The 18,676-nt window shown below is 36.2% G+C and overlaps 2 protein-coding genes across 2 annotated transcripts; one reads left to right on the top strand and one right to left on the bottom strand.

The window, feature by feature from the left end:
- Positions 1-6,801: 6,801 nt before the first annotated feature.
- LOC111807020 (short-chain dehydrogenase reductase 2a-like) lies at positions 6,802-11,415 on the top strand. Its single transcript, XM_023692584.1, has 4 exons — positions 6,802-6,903; positions 7,505-7,594; positions 8,708-9,117; positions 11,262-11,415. The coding sequence occupies exons 1-4, from the start codon at positions 6,802-6,804 to the stop codon at positions 11,413-11,415; spliced, it is 756 nt and encodes a 251-aa protein (XP_023548352.1).
- A 6,450-nt stretch (positions 11,416-17,865) lies between these two features.
- On the bottom strand, positions 17,866-18,554 carry LOC111806335 (calcium-binding protein KIC). The gene has a single exon (XM_023691599.1). It carries the CDS (start codon positions 18,382-18,384, stop codon positions 18,010-18,012), a length of 375 nt encoding a protein of 124 aa, XP_023547367.1. The 5' UTR covers positions 18,385-18,554; the 3' UTR covers positions 17,866-18,009.
- Positions 18,555-18,676: the final 122 nt, after the last annotated feature.

Genomic DNA, 18,676 nt, shown 5'->3' with positions numbered 1-18,676 from the left:
TAACTCGAACAGGCGCAGTTGCGCCACCTCCAGCAGCACCGACGGTTGGAATAGACCTCACGAAGAACGTGATGTGGAAATCATTCCAGACCAAGATGTAAACCATGGTGGCCACTCAGCAAGCCAACAACTCGCAATCTACACGAGAGGCGAGATGTTTACGAAATTTCAAGTAGTATGACCCGCGTACCTTAAATTCCAAAGTTAACCGAACTACCGTCCAACCATTGAGAGTAAGAATAAGATATACCCTTACCTCAAACTCACCGTGACATACCTTTGTTTCATATCCAAAAATATTTGTTTTCTTTGTTTCCATCAACTAAGTTAACACCGTAAATAAAATGGAACATTTAATGTTGCACATCCTTCTGAAGCACCCTCTAGAAAACCACAACTATTTTGTCTTCTGTATTTTTTTTTTTTCGTCTATGACAATTTTTCTCTCCAACAAATATATGGGTGCAAGAAAGCCACATATTTGCTAGACAAGAGAAAGATTATGATATATGTGGTGAATACTACCTTTAGTATGAGATATTCTTTTGGTGAAACTAAAAGACTAAGCCAAATCATATAATATGAATATGGATGGTTTTAGTGTCCCTAAAAAGTGGATCAAAGTTGTGCCACTAACTCATCAATCTCATTAAAAGTGATTACTCGATAGTAAACACAACTGAATTTTGAGGATAGATTTGGTGGTCTTTCGTTCAATAGAAAAATTACTAGACAGCGACAAAAGTCCATCATTTGATTAGTAAACGAGAAAAACATGGGTATATAAGTTGGGAATAGTATATCTATAAATATGAAGTTATTTGGATGATTCAAAAAATAAAATAAGGAGTGCTTATAGCTAAAATGGATCGATATCATACCATCGTTGAAATATGTAGATGGTTATTTGTCCCTACCAATTGGTATTATAATCATGCTCCTAAATTAACTGTAATATAGCCATAGTGAGATGTGGTCGAGCTAATTAGATAGCGACCATGTTATAGTGAAAGGAAGATGCCCTAGTTAAATGTGACTATTCGAGGGTAAACATTGAAAGATGTCTATTTGAGGGGAAGTTTGGTGGTCCATGGTTCAAGGTGAGAATTGTTGATGTGTGACCAAACTTCTACCCGGGATGATCATAGTAATATAAGTGATATACATTGGAGAAATAGTATGAGAGATTTTGAGTGGATGAAACAAAAAGTTAAAGCTATAAGAATTTATGCCTAAAAAATAATAATAATATTGAACCATTGTGAAGGCATGTGAAAGGTTCTTTGTCTCTAACATATATCTTCCATAGGACTTTAAATGAAGTAATATAAAGTAGGATTGGGTAATAATATCAATTATTGTTTACTTCATGACATTGTGATGGGAGGGGTTGTTTGTTGTTGTCATGAGAGAATGTCGACACGTTTTTTTTTGTATTTCATAAAGTTATCTTGACCTTTCTTATATCTATTTGCAAATTTGGTACATTATTCGCGAACGGTTCTTTGTTTGTCTTTTGATTTTAAAGAGTACCGTATAAAGTTTGACTCTTATATATGAAAATGTATGAATTTGTGATATATATGTTTTTGTTCTTATGCTTTAAAATAACATAAACATATATATAGTAGCGAACTCGAATCAGTCTAGGGTCGTAGATGTAACAGTCCAAGCCAACCGTTAGCCAATATTGTTTTTTTTGGGCTTTTCCTTTCGGACTTCCCCTCAAGATTTTTAAAACGCATATGATAGAGAGAGGTTTTCACACCCTTATAAACAATGTTACGTTCTCCTCCCCAATTTTTCACGGCTTTATAAAAAATGTTACGTTCTTCTCACAAACTGATGTGAGATCTCATGGTAGAAATTCGAGCGGTTTTATCATATTTGAAAGTTCATTAAATTTACCAATATAAGCATCTAAAGTGGTTAAACGTTGTTATTTAAGATTTTAATTTTATCTATAGTGAGTAAGATTGAGGTCATATTCTATTTAATTACAATTAAAAACAAGAGATTAAATTGTGTAATAAAATACCAGAGATTAAATTGAAAGGTTAAAAAGATAGAAACCTTTTAAGATTATCAAGTTTATTATTAATAGATCATAAGAATTAATATATAATTTAAAGATTACAGGGGCATAGGTGGGATAGACGAAGAAAGCCTTGCAATACATCTTTTGTAAAGTTTCATAGGGTTACGCTTATAAACTTCAAAAATTGGATAATTGAACCAACCCGCAAAATCAAGAGCACAATTTTTTCCCATGACTTTGACGAAAACACAACAATTCAAGTCCAATTCCTCCTTACTAAGATTGAAGTAATTATTATAGAGCTGCACTTGACATTTTGCACTCTTCATTAGATTCAAGCATGGTCTTAAATAGTAAGCTCTATCTTCGTCTAGCCACCCATCCTATATCGGTGAATTGTAGTCATCATCTGCTCTTGTAACTCGAAGAAAGCCTTGCAAATTTACTACTAACAAGAGGACCACCATTGCTCCGAGTGTGCTAGTTTCTTTTGCCATCTTTTGCCATGGTTGAATTGAAAACTATTTACCTTACAAAAGTCAAGTATAGTAGCTATTTATAGAAACATTTCAATCAAGAAAACGTAAGCTTATCTATTTACATGCATATTTATTAAAGGAGTTATTCATTTTGGGAGTTGGATAAAGAAGATTTAATTCTACCATAGGAGAGAGGTTGTACATTTGCACTTTTTGTAATGCTAATAGATAGGCGTATTAAAAAAAAATTAAATTATTCAAATAAATGAAAATTTTATAGGTTGGTTGGTTCAGTATTTTTCTAAAATTAGAGTGGTAAAACCAAAATAACTAAAATTTATTGTTAGTTGTACATGAATTGAACGAATAATTCTAATGAAAATTCATGAATAAAATATATCCTCATAAGAGAAGTTTGAGCTTAGATCGTGACTATTTAATCGTTTGTGAGAACTTCTTGAGGACATTCCTTCATGAGAGATTGAGCCAATATTATAAAAGAAAGGTAGCCAACATGGATTAAATTTACTAAGTTTTAAACGGTAACTTTAGGATTTTATGGCAATTTCTTTTGTTAAATTTTTAATGTATGGTCAATGATTTTAGATGATTCTTGCTCCATTAGATTTGTCTCGATTAGTTTTATAGGTTTGGTTAAGGAATCATAAACAATAATAGATGAGAACACACTCTTGATTTTGACGACAAAAATCGAAAGGGAGAAGTTTTCATTGCGTATTTGAGAATTTCACTCTTCAACAAATATAAGTGATGATATAAGGCCTTCTACTTTGTATGTATATTGTTGGATTGTAATCAAATCGCACATTTGCTAGGAAAAAAGAAGATCATGGGTAAATATGTGATGGACATTTATCTCCGTTAATATGAGATATTTCAAATTTCCATTAGTATGAGATATTTTTGGGTGAAACTAAAAGTAAAGCCAATTTTATGATTCTTGATATGGATGGTTTTAGTGCCCCTAAAAAGTGATATCAAAGGCGTGTCCCTGACTTAGCCATGTGTTTGTGACTCCATGACATAGTTATAGTGATTCATGGTTTAGCTAATTAGACAGGGGTGTGTTCAATAAAGGGAGTTGACTTAGTTAAAAGTGATTACCCTAGAGAAGCATAAATGAATGTGAAACTGTACAAAGAAAAATATATCTGTAAAAATCGACAGAAAACTCGAGAATTCCGGCGAGGCACCGAAGTTCTCTTATTTTCAACCAACCCATGACCCCTACAAAGACCACGCTTCCTCAACCCTCCAACCAACTGAACGCCTTATGCTATTTGAGAGTAAATAGAGCATAGAGAGAAGGAAATTCGACGAAAACTTTTTTCGGAGCACGACACCAGCGAGACAGAGAGATTCGATCCAGCGCCATAATGGACAACGCACATTGCTTAAGTGCGACCGACGACCCGGAACACACCACGGTAAGCCTAACGACGTCTTTCTATAATGATTTTCAACGTAGTCACATCACAGGCGAGGAGTTTATTTTCGAATAATTGGTGACGTGGTGTTTCTCTATTTTAGGTTACATGAATGCCCCCATTGCTTCAGGTGTGAAGGAGAAGTGGATAGAGACTTATGGTTGTAGGATCTTAAGCGAATGGAAGAAAACGAAGACTGAAGGCCTCAGGAAGAGAGAAAAGGCCAATGTGGATCTTACCGTAGAAATTCTGACTTGTTATTGTTAGGAATCATGGATCTCCACAATGGTATAATATTGTCAACTTTGAGCATAAACTCTCATGGCTTTTCTTTGGGTTTCCCCAAAATGTATCGTTCCAATGAAGATGTATTTCCTTACTTATAAACCCATGATAATTCCCTAAATTTTCCAATGTGAGACTCCCTCCCAACAATCCTCAACAATCCTCCCGTCGAACAAATTAAACTATAGAGCCTCCCCTGAGGCCTATGGAGCCTTCGAACAACCTCCCCTTAATCTAGGCTCGACTCCTTCTCTAGAGCCCTCGAACAAAGTATACCCTTTGTTCGACACTTTAGTCACTTTTGACAACACTTTTGAGACTTACAATTCTTTCTTCGATATTAGAGGACTCTATTGACATGACTAAGTTTAGAGTATGGCTCTGATACCATGTTAGAAATCACGGATTTCTCCAACGGTATGATATTGTCTTCTTTGAGCATAAGCTCTCATGCCGTTTGTTTTGGTTTCTCCAAAAGGCCTCATACCAATGGAGATGTATTTCCTTACTTATAAATCCATGATCATTCCCTAAATTAGCCAATGACTCCCTCTCAACAATCCTCTCCTTGAACAAAGTATACTATACACTAAAAGATACATAGCAGCATGACGTGGACTACACACAAGGCTTTGCCCCTGTAGCTTGTATGAACACTATACGATTGATACTTGCTCTAGCGGCTCAAAAGAGGTAGATTGTGTTTCAATTGGATGTTAAATCAACATTTCTTCATGGAGAGTTGGATGAAGAGGTTTATGTGGCACAAACCTCTTGGTTTTGTGATCAAGGGGGAAGAGAACAAAGTATATTGCTTGAAAAAGGCTTTATACGGTTTGAAGCAAGCTCCACGTGCGTGGTACAACCGTATTGAAATTTATTTTCTAAATTGGCCTTGAAAAGTGTCCTTATGAACATACTCTCTTTTTCAAAAAGTCATTACAAGGTACTTTATTGCTTTGTATGTCTTTATATATATGTCCTCATATTTACTGGAAACCATGAGGCTTTGTTAAGTTCTTTTAAGGAATCCATGATGAAGGTATTTGATATGACTAATCTTGGACAAATGCGATATTTTCTTGGCTTAGAAGTGTCACAACGAGCTTATGGTATTTTCATTTGTCAAAAGAAGTATTCCCAAGAGGTATTGGAAAGATTTAATATGGCCAGCTGCAATGCTGTATATAATCCTATTGTACCTGGATTTAAATTTGTTACGGATTCTACTAGCTTGCCTGCCAACAACACCTTGTACATGAAAATGGTAGGAAGCTTAATGTACTTAACATCAACCAGACCTGACATCATGTTTTCTGTTAATTTTCTCATTAGGTACTTGGCTAATCCTACCTAAATCTATTTTCAAGCCATTAACAGGATGTTTTGTTACAATACAGGGACACCCACATATGATAACAATACAGGTACACCCACATATGATATTTTCTACAAGCAATATGGTAATACTGAGCGTACTATCTACACTGACAATGATTATGAAGGAGATTTGGGGGATAGAAAAAATACATCAGAATGATTGTGAAGGAGATTTGGGGGATAGAAAAAGTACATCAGATTGTTCATTTTTGCTAAGTTCAGGAGCTATTTCATGGTCCTCAAAGAAGCAACCCATAGTGGAGCTGTTTTATGGTCCTCAAAGAAGCAACCCATAGTCACACTCTCCACTACTGAAGTTGAATTTATTGCTGCTGCAACTTGTGCTTTGCTAAGTTCAGGAGCTGTTTCATGGTCCTCAAAGAAGCAACCCACAGTGGAGCTGTTTCATGGTCCTCAAAGAAGCAACCCATAATCACACTCTCCACTACTGAAGTTGAATTTATTGATGCTGCAAATTGTGCTTGCCAGGCCATATAGTTGAGAAGGATGCTCGAAAAACTTTATTATATCCCAGTTGGAGCTACAGTGGTGTACTATGATAAGAGGTGCACTATTAAGCTACCAGAAATCCAGTTTGGCGCGGTCGAAGCAAATACATTGATGTTCGTTTCCACTTCCTCCGTGATTTAAGTAAAGATGGAACTGTGATGTTACAACATTGTCACACTAAAACGCAAGTGGTTGATATCATGACAATCTTTGACTCTAGTTATGTTTGAGAAACTACGCATGTTGCTTGGTGTCGTCAAGATCTTGAAGTTTAATCTAAAGGCTGCATCATCCGTCAAAGGGAGAGAATGTTGCAAAAGTTTTAGTTGCCATTTTTTGATTTTAGTAATCTTAAATATCAAGTCATTGCTATGGTCTTCTGCAGCATTTTTTGTTTTGGCATGATATTCTTCTTTCTGTTAGAACTTATTTATCGTTTTTGTTAAGCATTGTACTAGCTATAAATATAGTCATTTTTCACATAATAAAGAACTGAATTTTCTTCCTTCTGCAAACTTATCTTCTAATACTGCATTACATTTATCATGTGGTATCAGAGCCTTATCTCTTTATGCTACAGCTAAAGATGACTACTGAAGACAGCTTTCTTCAACCAGGAATACCAAAATTTGTTGGTCACTACGATCATTGAAGCATGTTAATGGAGAACTTTCTTCGCTATAAAGAATATTGGCAAGAAGTTGAGTCTGGAATTTCCGCTGTAGCAAATGACGTTGATTACTCGAATGAAGTGAAGAAGGAGGTATCAGATTAGAAATTGAAAGACTTAAAGAGCTTAGAACTACCTTTTCCAGGCCATCGATCGCTCAATTCTGGAGACTATTTTGGATAAAGAGACTTTTTAAGAAATTTGGGATTCAATGAAGAAAAAATTCCAAGGAAATACAAAGGTGAAATGAGCACAACTAGAGGCTCTCCGCAAGGACTTTGAGACCTTTGATATGAAGGAAGGTGAGGTCGTTTCTGATTTCTTTTCTCGTACTCTCACAATTGCTAATAACATGCATTTTCATGCTAAAAAGATGAGTGATGTTAGCATTATTGAGAAAATCTTGCGCTCCATGATTTCAAAGTTTGATTACGTGGCTTGCTCCGTTGAAGAATCCAACCATTTGGACATCATGACCATTGATGAATTGCAGAGTAGTCTACTAGTTCATGAAGAACGTATGTAATGGCATATTGTGGAAGAGCAGGTGTTGAAGCTCGCTCTTGACAATAATACAGGGAGAACAAATCGTGGAGGTGGCACATTTCAAGGTAGAGGACGAGGACATGGGACACCAGGTTTTAACAAAAGTCTTGTTGAGTGTTTTTATTGTCATGACCTTGGTCATTTTTAGTATGAATGTCGCAAGAACAATGAAGGAAAGAAATCACAAGCTCATTTTGCTGAAACTTCTGAACCGCTGCTTCTCTCGATGAGACAGACTGTAATGTAAAGGACAGGACAGAAGATTCAAACACCTATTTCCAAATAGTAAAGGAAGGAGACATGGCATATGTTGAAGAGATGGTTGAACAAAAGTTGGACTCAACAAGTTGTTTGTCTAAAATTGAAGCTCTAGAAGTTGTAATAACAAAAGAATTGTTTTTTATGGCCCATGTTGAAAAAGCAACCCAAGAAACCACATGATTCCTAGATTCAGGTTGCAACAACCACATGTGTGGATATAAAGAATTCTTTTTTAGAACTAGATGAAGGCTTTCACAAGTTTGTAAAGCTAGGTGACAACTCCAACATTGGTGTGAGAAGAAAAGGATGCATTGAGCTCCAAGTTAATAACGTCTTCCAGGTTATCACAGAAGTATTTTATGTCGTTGAATTGAAAAATAACCTCTTGAACATTGGTCATTTGAAGGAGAAAGGCTTGACTATCATATTTCGTGATAACTAAGGTGGATCACCCTAAGAGAGGTCTTCTCATTGAGACAAGCATGTCTATAGATAGGATATTTAACTTTCTTGCCAAGATTCAATCTGAGGAGGATCAATGTTTTCACACTCTTGCACACAATTTGGAGAATCTCTGGCATAACCGGTATGGTCACCTAAGCTTTGAAGGCCTCAAAGCTCTAAAACAGAAGCAAATGGTTTATGGCTTGCCAGAACTTGTATGTTCTAATTAGAAGATTGTCTGATGGGAAAGCAAAATAGAAGACCATTCCCACCAAGTATGTCGAGAAAATCAAAGCCAAACTTCTTCTTCAGATGTATGTGGTCCAATTTCACTTATGTCAAACAGCCACAAAAGGTATATTGCTTTACCCTATTTTTGGGGATATTTTTCTATCCTCTCGGTTTTTTGTAACCTTTATTGATGATTTTTGCAGAAAATTATGGATATTTTTCTTAATAGAAAAATCAGAAGCCTTCAAAATGTTCCAACTCGTCAGGATCATGAACTTAGAATGATCCAAATCGTTTTGATAAGAGTGATCCTGACGAGTTCTGAAGCCTTAAGGGAGGAAATGTTGCAAAAGTTTTAGTGTTTTATGTAGGAGATTTGGAGGATAGAAAAATTATGGGTTGTTTTACGTCACAGGAGCTGTTTCATGATCTCGACGACTTCGAGCAGGTGATGTGTGTGAACGTCAAAGGTGTCACATTAGGCATAAAGCACACGACGACGCCTATGAAGATACCCAGAGCTACCGGCTGCATAATCACGACTACTAGCGTGGCAGGCGTTTCAGGAGGAATGGGTCCACACGCCTACACAACATCCAAACATGCCATTGTCGGCCTCACTAAGAACACTGCCTGCGAACTTGGCCGCTATGGTATACGTGTCAACTGCATTTCGCCATTCAGAGTTGCCACGACGATGCTCGTGAACGCGTGGAGGGATGACGAAAACGAGTGCATGAACTTCGGGATTCCGTCGCCAGCTGAGGTGGACCAAATGGAGGAGTTCGTTACGGGTTTGACCAATCTTAAGGACCCCACAATGAGGTCTTTTGGGGAAGTCCAAAGCAAAGCCACGATGCTCAAAGTGGACAATATCATACCATTGGTGTGTAGATATGTGATTCCCAAAGGTTACAACATATTTGAAAATTCATTAAATTTTTTACCAATATAAGCATCTAAAGTGGTTAAATGTTGTTATTTAAGATTTTAATTTTATCTATAGTGAGTTAGATTGAGATCATNGTTGAAAAGTTAAAAAGATAGAAACTTTTAAGGTTATCAAGTTTATTATTAATAGATCATAAGAATTAATCTATAATTTCAAGATTACAGTGGCATAGGTGGGATGGACGAAGAAAGCCTTGCAATACATCTTTTGTAGAGTTTCATAGGGTTAGGCTTATAAACTTCAAAAATTGGATAATTGAACCAACCTGTAAAGTTAAGAGTACACTTCTTTCCCATGGCTTTGACGAAAACGCAACAGTTCAAGTCCAATTCCTCCTTACTAAGATTGAAGTAATTATTATAGAGTTGCACTTGACATTTCGCACTCTTCATTAGATTCAAGCATGGTCTTAAATAATAAGCTCTATCTTCATCTAGCCACCTATCCCATATCGGTGAATTGTAGTCATCATCTGCCCTTGTAACACGAACAAAGCCTTCCAAATTTACTAGTAACAAGAGGACCACCATTGCTCCAAGTGTGCTAGTTTCTTTTGCCATGGTTGAATTGAAAACTATTTACCTTACAAAGTCAAGTATAGTAGCTATTTATAGAAATATTTTAATCAAGAAAACACAAGTGTAACATAAATAATTTACATGCATATTTATTAAAGGAGTTATTCATTTTGGGAGTTGGATAAAGAAGATTTAATTCTACCATAGGAGAGAGGTGAAAATATAAATGTCATTAAGTTTGTAACCTCCTCTTACATTTGCACTTTTTGTAATGCTTTAATATATATGTAGGCGTATTAAAAAAATTAAATAATTCAAATAAATGAAAATTTTATAGGCCAATGTGTTCATGTGTTTTTCTAAAATTAAATTGGTAAAATTAAAATAATTCAAATTTATTGTTAGTGGTAAATGAATTGAATGAATAATTCTAACTAAAATTCATGAATATATCCTCAAGGGAGAAATTTGGGCTTAAATCATTAAATAGTGAATATTTACGAGGACTGTGTGAGAATTTGTGAGACAATATTAGATTTTATGGAAATTTCTTTGGTTAAATTTTTCGTATATAGTCAATGATCTTAGATGATTCATTTGTCTGGATGAATTTTATAGCTTTTGTTAAGGAATCATAAACAATCGTAGATGATAACACACTCTTGATTTTGGTGGCAAAAACGGAAAGGGAGAAGTTTTCATTCGTCTTTGAGAATTCCTCTATCTAACAAATATAAGAGATGATATAAGGCCTTCTACTTCATATGAATATTGTTGGAGTGTAATCAAACCGCACATTTGCTAGGACGGAAGAAGGTCATGGGTAAGTAAGTGATGGACATTATCTCCATTAATATGATATATTTTAGGTGAAACTAAAAGTATAGACACTTTTATGATTATGGATATAGATAGTTTTATTGCTCCTAACAAGTGATATCAAAGGCGTGTCCTAACCTAGCCATGTACATGTGCCTTGATGGCATAGTTACAGTGACTCATAGTTGAGCTAATTAGTTAGGGGTGTGTTCTAGTAAAGGGAATTAACTTGGTTAAAAGTTATTACTTGAGAGCAAACATAGATGAATGTGTAACCGTATAAAAAGAAAATATGTATACACAGTCGCCAGAAAATTTGAGATTTTCGGCAAGGCACCGGACCAACCCACGACCCCTACAAAGATCACACTCCCTCAACCCAACAACCAACCGAACGCCTCCTGCGTTTGAGAGTAACAGAGCATAAGGAAATCCCACGAAATCCTTTCTTGGAGCACGACGCTGGCGAGATAGAGAGATTCGATCCAACGCCGTAATGGACAATGCACGCTCATAAGTGGCGACCGATGACTCGGAACACACCACGGTAAGCCTAACGACGTCTTTCTATCATGATTTTCAACATAGTCTCATCACCAACGAGGAGGAGTTTATTTTTTAATAAACGGTGACGTCGTGCTTCTCGATTTTAGGTTACACGAATGCCCCCATTTCTTCAGGTGTGAAAGAGAAGTGGAAGGAGACTTAAGGTTGCCGGATCTTGAGGGGAGGGACGACAAAAAAACGAAGACGGAAGGCCTCAGGAAGAGAGAGAAAATAGAAGAAGCAAACTGCGAGTGTCAGGTGAGGAAGAAGAAATCCATCGAGCTTTGATTTGGTTCGAATATTTGCCAGCATCAACCCACACTCCACACGCCCGCGGCCCAACCATTCATATACCCCAGTGATGCTAGCGGCCTAGTAGTCCATTAAGTCCAGACGGAAACCACTACCTCACAACCCATCGGCAGACCCGTGCACCCATGAGAGTGACCTAATCCGACTCACAACCTGTGCACGTTCCAGCCGCTACACGTGCGTAACATGTGTCCTCCCATTGGCTTCAGTAGCTTAGCTCAGCTTCAGCTCGATGCGGTTGATAACTGGCTATTCAGCTCGGGTTTTGAAGTCCTAGGTTTTGGACTCTCCTGAAGCTAAATTTGAAGGTTAAACATTGAATGTTTGATTGGAAGGAGAACTTTGGCTAAGGCCAACCATGTAAGTGACCCTACTATTGGCTCAAAGACTTGTCTTATGTATAATGACACATGTCTAATGACCCTTGAACGTGTCATGTATGTTGATAGGATGTACTATGATGACGTAATATGTTATAATTATGTGATTTTCTACGATGTTATGATATGTTATGATGATGTATTATGTTATGATGATGTAATGTATTATGATGCTATGATATCTTATGATGATGATGCATACTGGTATGATAACATGAGATGTATGATGATGATATGACATAGTATGATGATATCTCATGTTATGATGATGTGCATGTATGGGATGTCATGTTGCATTATTACAATGAAGAGTTTTCTGATACACAACCCCTAACCGATGTTATGAATGATGTATGTATGAAAACTTATGCATGTATGTTACATAGGGTAATATGTGAAGGATGTGTGGGGTTGTGTCACATGAATTATTGTTGTTGTGATTCTATGTTTATGATATTATAGAATATGATTGATGCTGGAAAATAGTAGACTAAAGAATAATGATATGTTGGTTTTAGAACCATGCCACCTAGAGGACATGGAAGAGAATGTTGTGGAAGGGGACGACTCCCTATGAGAGGAAAAGGTAGAGGTAGAGGTAGAGAGAGTCTAGCTTGTGAAGGCTCCGTAACTCGAAAAGACGTGGCTATGCCGCCTCCAGCAGCATATGGAAGGGAATTCATGAGGTTAAAACGGTTCGCGCCGACACTGGTGAACATAGAATTGAAAATGGACGAGAGGTTTATTTTGGGCTTGGATCCAGAAATTCGCCATAGAATGGAAGCTATAGACCCTACCATTTATGAGACCGACTTAATAACAACTAAAGCTATGGAGAAACCTAGAGATGAGGTATGTCGAGAGTCAATTGTTACTATTGAGAGGAAACGACTGTATAAATCGAGGGACTCACATCGACAACCACTAACATGTAGGCCTCGATATGTGGATATACACCCCCTTGATATGCAGATAGACGCCCTAGAGACCAAGAAGGGGCAAGAGGAAGAGGAAGATCAGAGTGCAATGTATGTGGAAAATCGCGTGGGGGTAGGTGTATGGTTGGAACTAGAGCATATTTTGGTGTGGCCAAGAGGGCCACATTGCTATGAATTGCACGACCAGGAAAACTGATTGCACGACCAGGAAAACTGAAAACCCAGTTCATCCACTAAGAGAACCGATTGGAGCTGAGAGACCTATGCAGACTCCCTCTCAGGTAAGAGCGTATGCGTCCACTAATAGGGACACTCGGAAGTCCGGTGACAGGTACACTATCAGTCCTAGGATAATATGCTTTAACTTTATTTGATTTTGGCTCTACACATTCCTTTATATCTCTCCCATTTATTAGTCAAGCAGGGTTCGAACTACAACCCTTATTGCAAGTATTAATTTTTAGTACCCCAATAAGAGTAGACCTAGTTGCTAAGGATAGAGTAAATATGGGCAAGTAATAGTAGCGGGACAAACCTTGAACGTAGACCTGATAGTTGTTAGCATGATGGATTTCAACATAATACTACTAGGGATGGATTGGTTAGCTGAGAACCATACCAGTATAGATTGTTACAAGAGGGAGGTGATATTCTCACCTCCGTCCGTATCCAGTTTTAATTTCAAGGGTGCATGTATTGAAATTGCTCCTAAACTAGTCTCAATGATGAAGGCAAAGAGACTGGTACAACAAGGAGGTTGGGTCATATTAGCAAGTGTCATAGATGTAAAAAAGAAATAGAAGACCTTTTATTCAATACCCATAGTTAACCAATTTTTGAATTTCTTTCCGGAAGATTTACTAGGAATACCCCCTTTTCGAGCCGTAGATTTTGGTATGAACTTGAGCCAGGAATTGCACCTATTTCTAAAGCCTCTTACAGTATGGCGCAAGCATAATTAAAGGAACTCAATGTTTAATTACAAGATATAGTGGACAAATGTTTCATCTTACCTAGCATATTCCTTTGTAGTGCACCGATGCTATTTGTTAAGAAGAAGGATGACTCGATGCATCTGTGCATCGATTATAGAAAGTTAAACAAGAGAACGATAAAGAATAAGTATCCACTCCATATGTTGAAGATTTGGTCGACCAACTGAGAGAAGCAACAATATCTTCCAAGATAGATCTTTTGTCAAGGTATCATCATATTAAGATTAAAGAAGGGGATGTGCTGAAGACAACATTTAGAATAAGGTACAACCACTACAAGATTGTAGTGATGTTGTTTGATCTCACTAATGCTACAACGATATTCATGGAGTTAATGAACCAAGTATTCAAAGAATGTCTGGACACGTTTGTCATCGTGTTTATGGACGACAACCTAGTGTACTCAAAGATGGTTCAAGAACACTAACAAAAGCTTCGAGTAGTCCTAACAATTTTGAGAGAGAACAAATTGTACGTCAAATTCTCAAGTGTGAATTTTGGTTACAAAAAGTATCATTTTTTGGACACGTGGTATCAAAAGAGGGAATCTCAGTAGACCCCACCAAGATTGATGCAGTCACTAAGTGGGATAGCCCGACCACAGTTACGGAGGTGCATAGTTTTCTGGAGTTAGCAGGATACTATCAGAGGTTTATACAATACTTCACTTTTATAGCATCACCGCTTACACAGTTGACAAAAAAGGGTATTCCTTTTCTATGGAAGCATGCGAATCAAGTTTCCAAGATCTAAAACCGAGGTTAGTGTGAGCCGGAGATAGCTTAGACACATATGTAATATATAACAAAAATAAATAAATAAATAAATAAATAAATAATAAACAAATAAAAATAATTAAAAATAATTAATTTTTTTAAACAACCATTCCCCACTCTTCTCGATTTCCTCTCATTCCTTCCCCAATCATCCCTCCTTAACCAACGATACTGAATATCAATTGGTGCAAAAAAAAAAAAAAAAAAAAAAAAAAAACAAAACAAAGGAAAAATGTCACATTTGAGAAAAAATGAAAATGACCTTGACCGATAGACACACATTTACATTAGAGATGTTGTTGTTAAGGTATATATTAAATTATTCATTTTCTTTTATTCTAATTTCATTTTTAAGAAATCACACCCAATTATATCTTAGATCTTTCTAGATTGTTGGAATTATGTCAGTAATTTTATATGAATTCGAGTAAGCAGTCATGATTCAAGTTTATTATTAATAGATCGTAAGAATTCACTTATAATTGCAAGGTTACAGTGACATGGGTGGGATGGACGAAGAAAGCCTTGCAACACATCTTTTGTAGAGATTCATAGGGTTAGGCTTATAAACTTCAAAAATTGGATAATCGAACCAACCCGCAAAATCAAGAGCACAATTCTTTCCCATGACTTTGACGAAAACGCAACAATTGAAGTCCAATTCCTCCTTACTAAGATTGAAGTAATTATTATAGAGTTGCACTTGACATTTCGCACTCTTCATTAAATTCAAGCACGGCCTTAAATAGTAAGCTCTGTCTTCATCTAGCCACCTGTCCCATATCGGTGAATTGTAGTCATCATCTGCACTTGTAACTCGAACAAAGCCCTGCAAATTGACGACTAACAAAAGGACCACCATTGCTCCAAGTGTGCTAGTTTCTTTTGCCATGATTGAATTGAAAACTATTTACCTTACCAAAGTCAAATACATTGGCTATTTATAGAACATTAACATTAGCGCTAACATAAATAACTTACATGCATATTTATTAAAGGAGTTATTCATTTTGGGAGTTGGGTAAACAAGATTTAATTGTACCGTAGGAGAGAGATTAAAATATAAATCACATTTTGTAACCTTACGTTTACACTTTTTGCAATGTTTTAATAAGCAGGGTGTTAAAAAATTAAATGATTTAAAAATAATTTTGAATTAATTGAAATGAAATTGTTTTTTAATAGGTTGAAAATGAGGAAATATGGGAAAGAATGTGCATATGTTTCAAAATTGGAAAGGTCGAAGTCAAGCTGTTCGTTAGAAATAGGAAGATAAGATGAGGAGAGCGGAGGTGGATTTCTATTGTGAATTGGTCCTTTTTTTTTGCATCAAAATCCCGCTAATTCCCTAGCAGGGAATCAACTGCTCTTCCTTATATACACTACTTTTCCACTTACTTTGTCGTTTCTCAATCCTCCTCTTCCCCATAAAAAGCCCGTTGATGAATGTGTCCACTCTTAGCTTCTCTTGGAGAGCTTCCAGTTTCCTACTTATGTCGTGACTTTCTTTTCTTTTTAGATTTGTCTTTGTTTTTGCAAATCTAAACACACTTTTAAATGTTTTTAATAAACTATAGGTCGACATTAGCATGAATTTTGTTCTAGAATTACCAAAGTCTAGAAGACACCATGATAACATTTTTTTGTGGGAGTTGATAGGTTTAGTAAGATACCACATTTCATTTCATGTAACTAAATAGCATAGTTAATATATTCTTTAGTGAAATAGTTAGATTGCATGGTATTTCCCAAACTATTGTTACCCACAAACGTGTAAAATTTTTAAGCCATTCTTATACAATTTTGTAGAAAAAATTGGGAACTATGTTTTTTATTTCTATAACTTGTCAACTCCGAACGGATGGACGAGGGCATTAATAAAATATTAGGAGCCTTACTTAAGTCACTAACTTCTAAAAATCTTAAGTCTTGGGAAGAACTCTACTTTCTCTTTAATTTGCATACAACAAAGGGACTCATAACATCACTTAATATTCACCTTTTAAGGTTACGTATGGATTTAATCATTTAACTCCGATAGATTTATCATTTTTTTTCACTTAATATGTTTACTTGTGATGCAACTTTTTCTATAGATGAATATATAATAAAAAAATAAAATAAAAATCACTCATAAATAAAAAGAAGGATTGAAAATAAAAATCAAAAGATAGTCACTCACACGAACTCAACAAGAAAGAAATTGGTGACCAAGTTTAAGTCGATCTCGGAAAAGAAGGGTTTCCAAAGGTTTTCAAATCAAAGGAAGTTTAAACTTCAACAAAGGAGAGAGGATCCATTTCAAGTATTTCACCATATCAATTTTAGCCTATTTAAAAGCTTTTATTCAACTTGGATAATCATTTTTTAATATGAGTTCCGGTGTTTCAAGAAGGTTTTTGATGTTATCTTTTCTTTTCAAATTTTGTTTTAGGTTTGAACTTAAACATATTTGTTAGGTTAGTCTGGATTAAGCTAATTTCTGAACGAGTCATCTTTAAATCTAAGATTAATCATCGTAAATTTAAAGGTCGATCTAAGACTTATACATTCTCTCAACTCTTACTTAAATCATTTGTTAAATTAATCTTATTTGTGAAAGTTTGCAAAGATCTTAGGACCTCTAATTTTGTAAATGTTGATGCGTTTGACAATTCTTAGGGCGAACAAATCTAAATTGATTTGACTTACTTTAGACTTACATGTACTATGGTTGTAATTTCAGTTAGTCTATCTAATGACCTTTTCATTGTTGAAAGAATTGACATGAGATCGATAGCACAATTATGGAGGCTAAGTTTCACAATCGCACTTTTGATGCAGCGGACTTGCGATTGTGTTGCACTCGCTTTCTAGCAATATGCGAGTTAAGTCAATTCGTTCTTACATCGCCTACGGCCAAGCGACGTATGCTCAAGCTTCTGGCCCAAATTTAAGAAGAAAATTTTAGAAAAAGGGGACAGAGAGAGATTTCAAAAGAGAGGTTTTGAGAGCAAAATTTGAGAAATTGAAATTGGTGTTATATACGCAAGCAAAAAGATAACAACAATGACTCACGGTATATAATTATTGGTAGGGAGAAGTTGACAATTAGTCATATCCCTTGGAGTACATACTCCCTTAGGAATACAAAAGTAACCTGTAAAAACATAAATGATTTGACTTGGCATAAGCATGCGGCCATGGGCAACACGCTCTAGACGAGCATGACAATGACACTATGGACGTGCCCTTGTTCTGACTGTATTTGTGTTTTAAACAAAAAGAAAAAAAAAACCCACATAAAACCCATCATAAACAACCGGTAAGAAAACAAACATAGTTTTAAAACACTAAATTCAGATATTATCAAATCAGCAATTCTTATAATTCAGATTAAACTATAAACAGCTCCCATGTTCTTAAACCATTAAACAACAAGTACACTGTTATTTGAGTTCATCACCGATTCAACAAATTACAATCACAAGAACACAAAACACTAACAAGAAACTTTACTTAGTTCTTCATCAAGCGCCTTTTGAAGCCAACCCTCAGCGTCCTCCATCATTCCTGGGCTAAGCCTCACCATCAAAATACAAAATTCCATTTCATTGAGAGCTCCATCTCCATCAAGGTCTCCTTCCCTCACCATCGACTCCGCTTCCTCCTTCTTCATCCCTTCCATTCCCAACAACGCCGAGTTTCGCCGTAAACTCTCCGCTGTTATCACCCCTTTCGATGCATCGGCCAGCAGCCGAAAACCGCTGCAAAGCTCGGCCACAAACACCTCAACGTCCAGCTTCTGCGCCATCACTGGCAACAAGTCTTCGTACTCTTCAACTACTCTACTTGAGGTATGTTGATTTTGATCCATTGCAGAAGATGAGAGAGATGGAGAAATGGAGAGGGAGTTATATATAGAGCTTTGTTGATGGATTTGGTTGAAATGACAATTGTTGATGTCAAAGATTCCCTCAAAATCATCCAATCTTACCTGTCTATGATACCCCAATCTTTAAATACATAAAAAAGAGGATATAGAAAATATTTCCCTATGAGTGGCTAACCATCATTTAGTTTTCTACTCCACTAGTAGGAGTGAGAAAATGTACCAAATAAAATATTTTGAATGAGATAGAAAGCTAGAGCGTTCAAAAAATCCTATC

Source organism: Cucurbita pepo, chromosome LG12, assembly GCF_002806865.2.
Source record: "Cucurbita pepo subsp. pepo cultivar mu-cu-16 chromosome LG12, ASM280686v2, whole genome shotgun sequence".
Classification (NCBI taxonomy): Eukaryota; Viridiplantae; Streptophyta; class Magnoliopsida; order Cucurbitales; family Cucurbitaceae; genus Cucurbita; species Cucurbita pepo.
Note: the sequence above shows the minus strand (reverse complement) of the source record. Positions and strands in the feature narration are given on the sequence as shown.

Bases quoted from the DNA above. Each gene is read 5' to 3' on its own strand.
- LOC111807020 (XM_023692584.1), top strand. From the start codon at position 6,802: ATGGAGAACTTTCTTCGCTATAAAGAATATTGGCAAGAAGTTGAGTCT. The intron at 7,595-8,707 runs GTAATGTAAAGG...TTTACGTCACAG, and splicing joins TTCTCTCGATGAGACAGACT to GAGCTGTTTCATGATCTCGA. The intron at 9,118-11,261 runs GTCTTTTGGGGA...CCATTTCTTCAG, and splicing joins CTTAAGGACCCCACAATGAG to GTGTGAAAGAGAAGTGGAAG.
- LOC111806335 (XM_023691599.1), bottom strand. From the start codon at position 18,384: ATGGATCAAAATCAACATACCTCAAGTAGAGTAGTTGAAGAGTACGAA.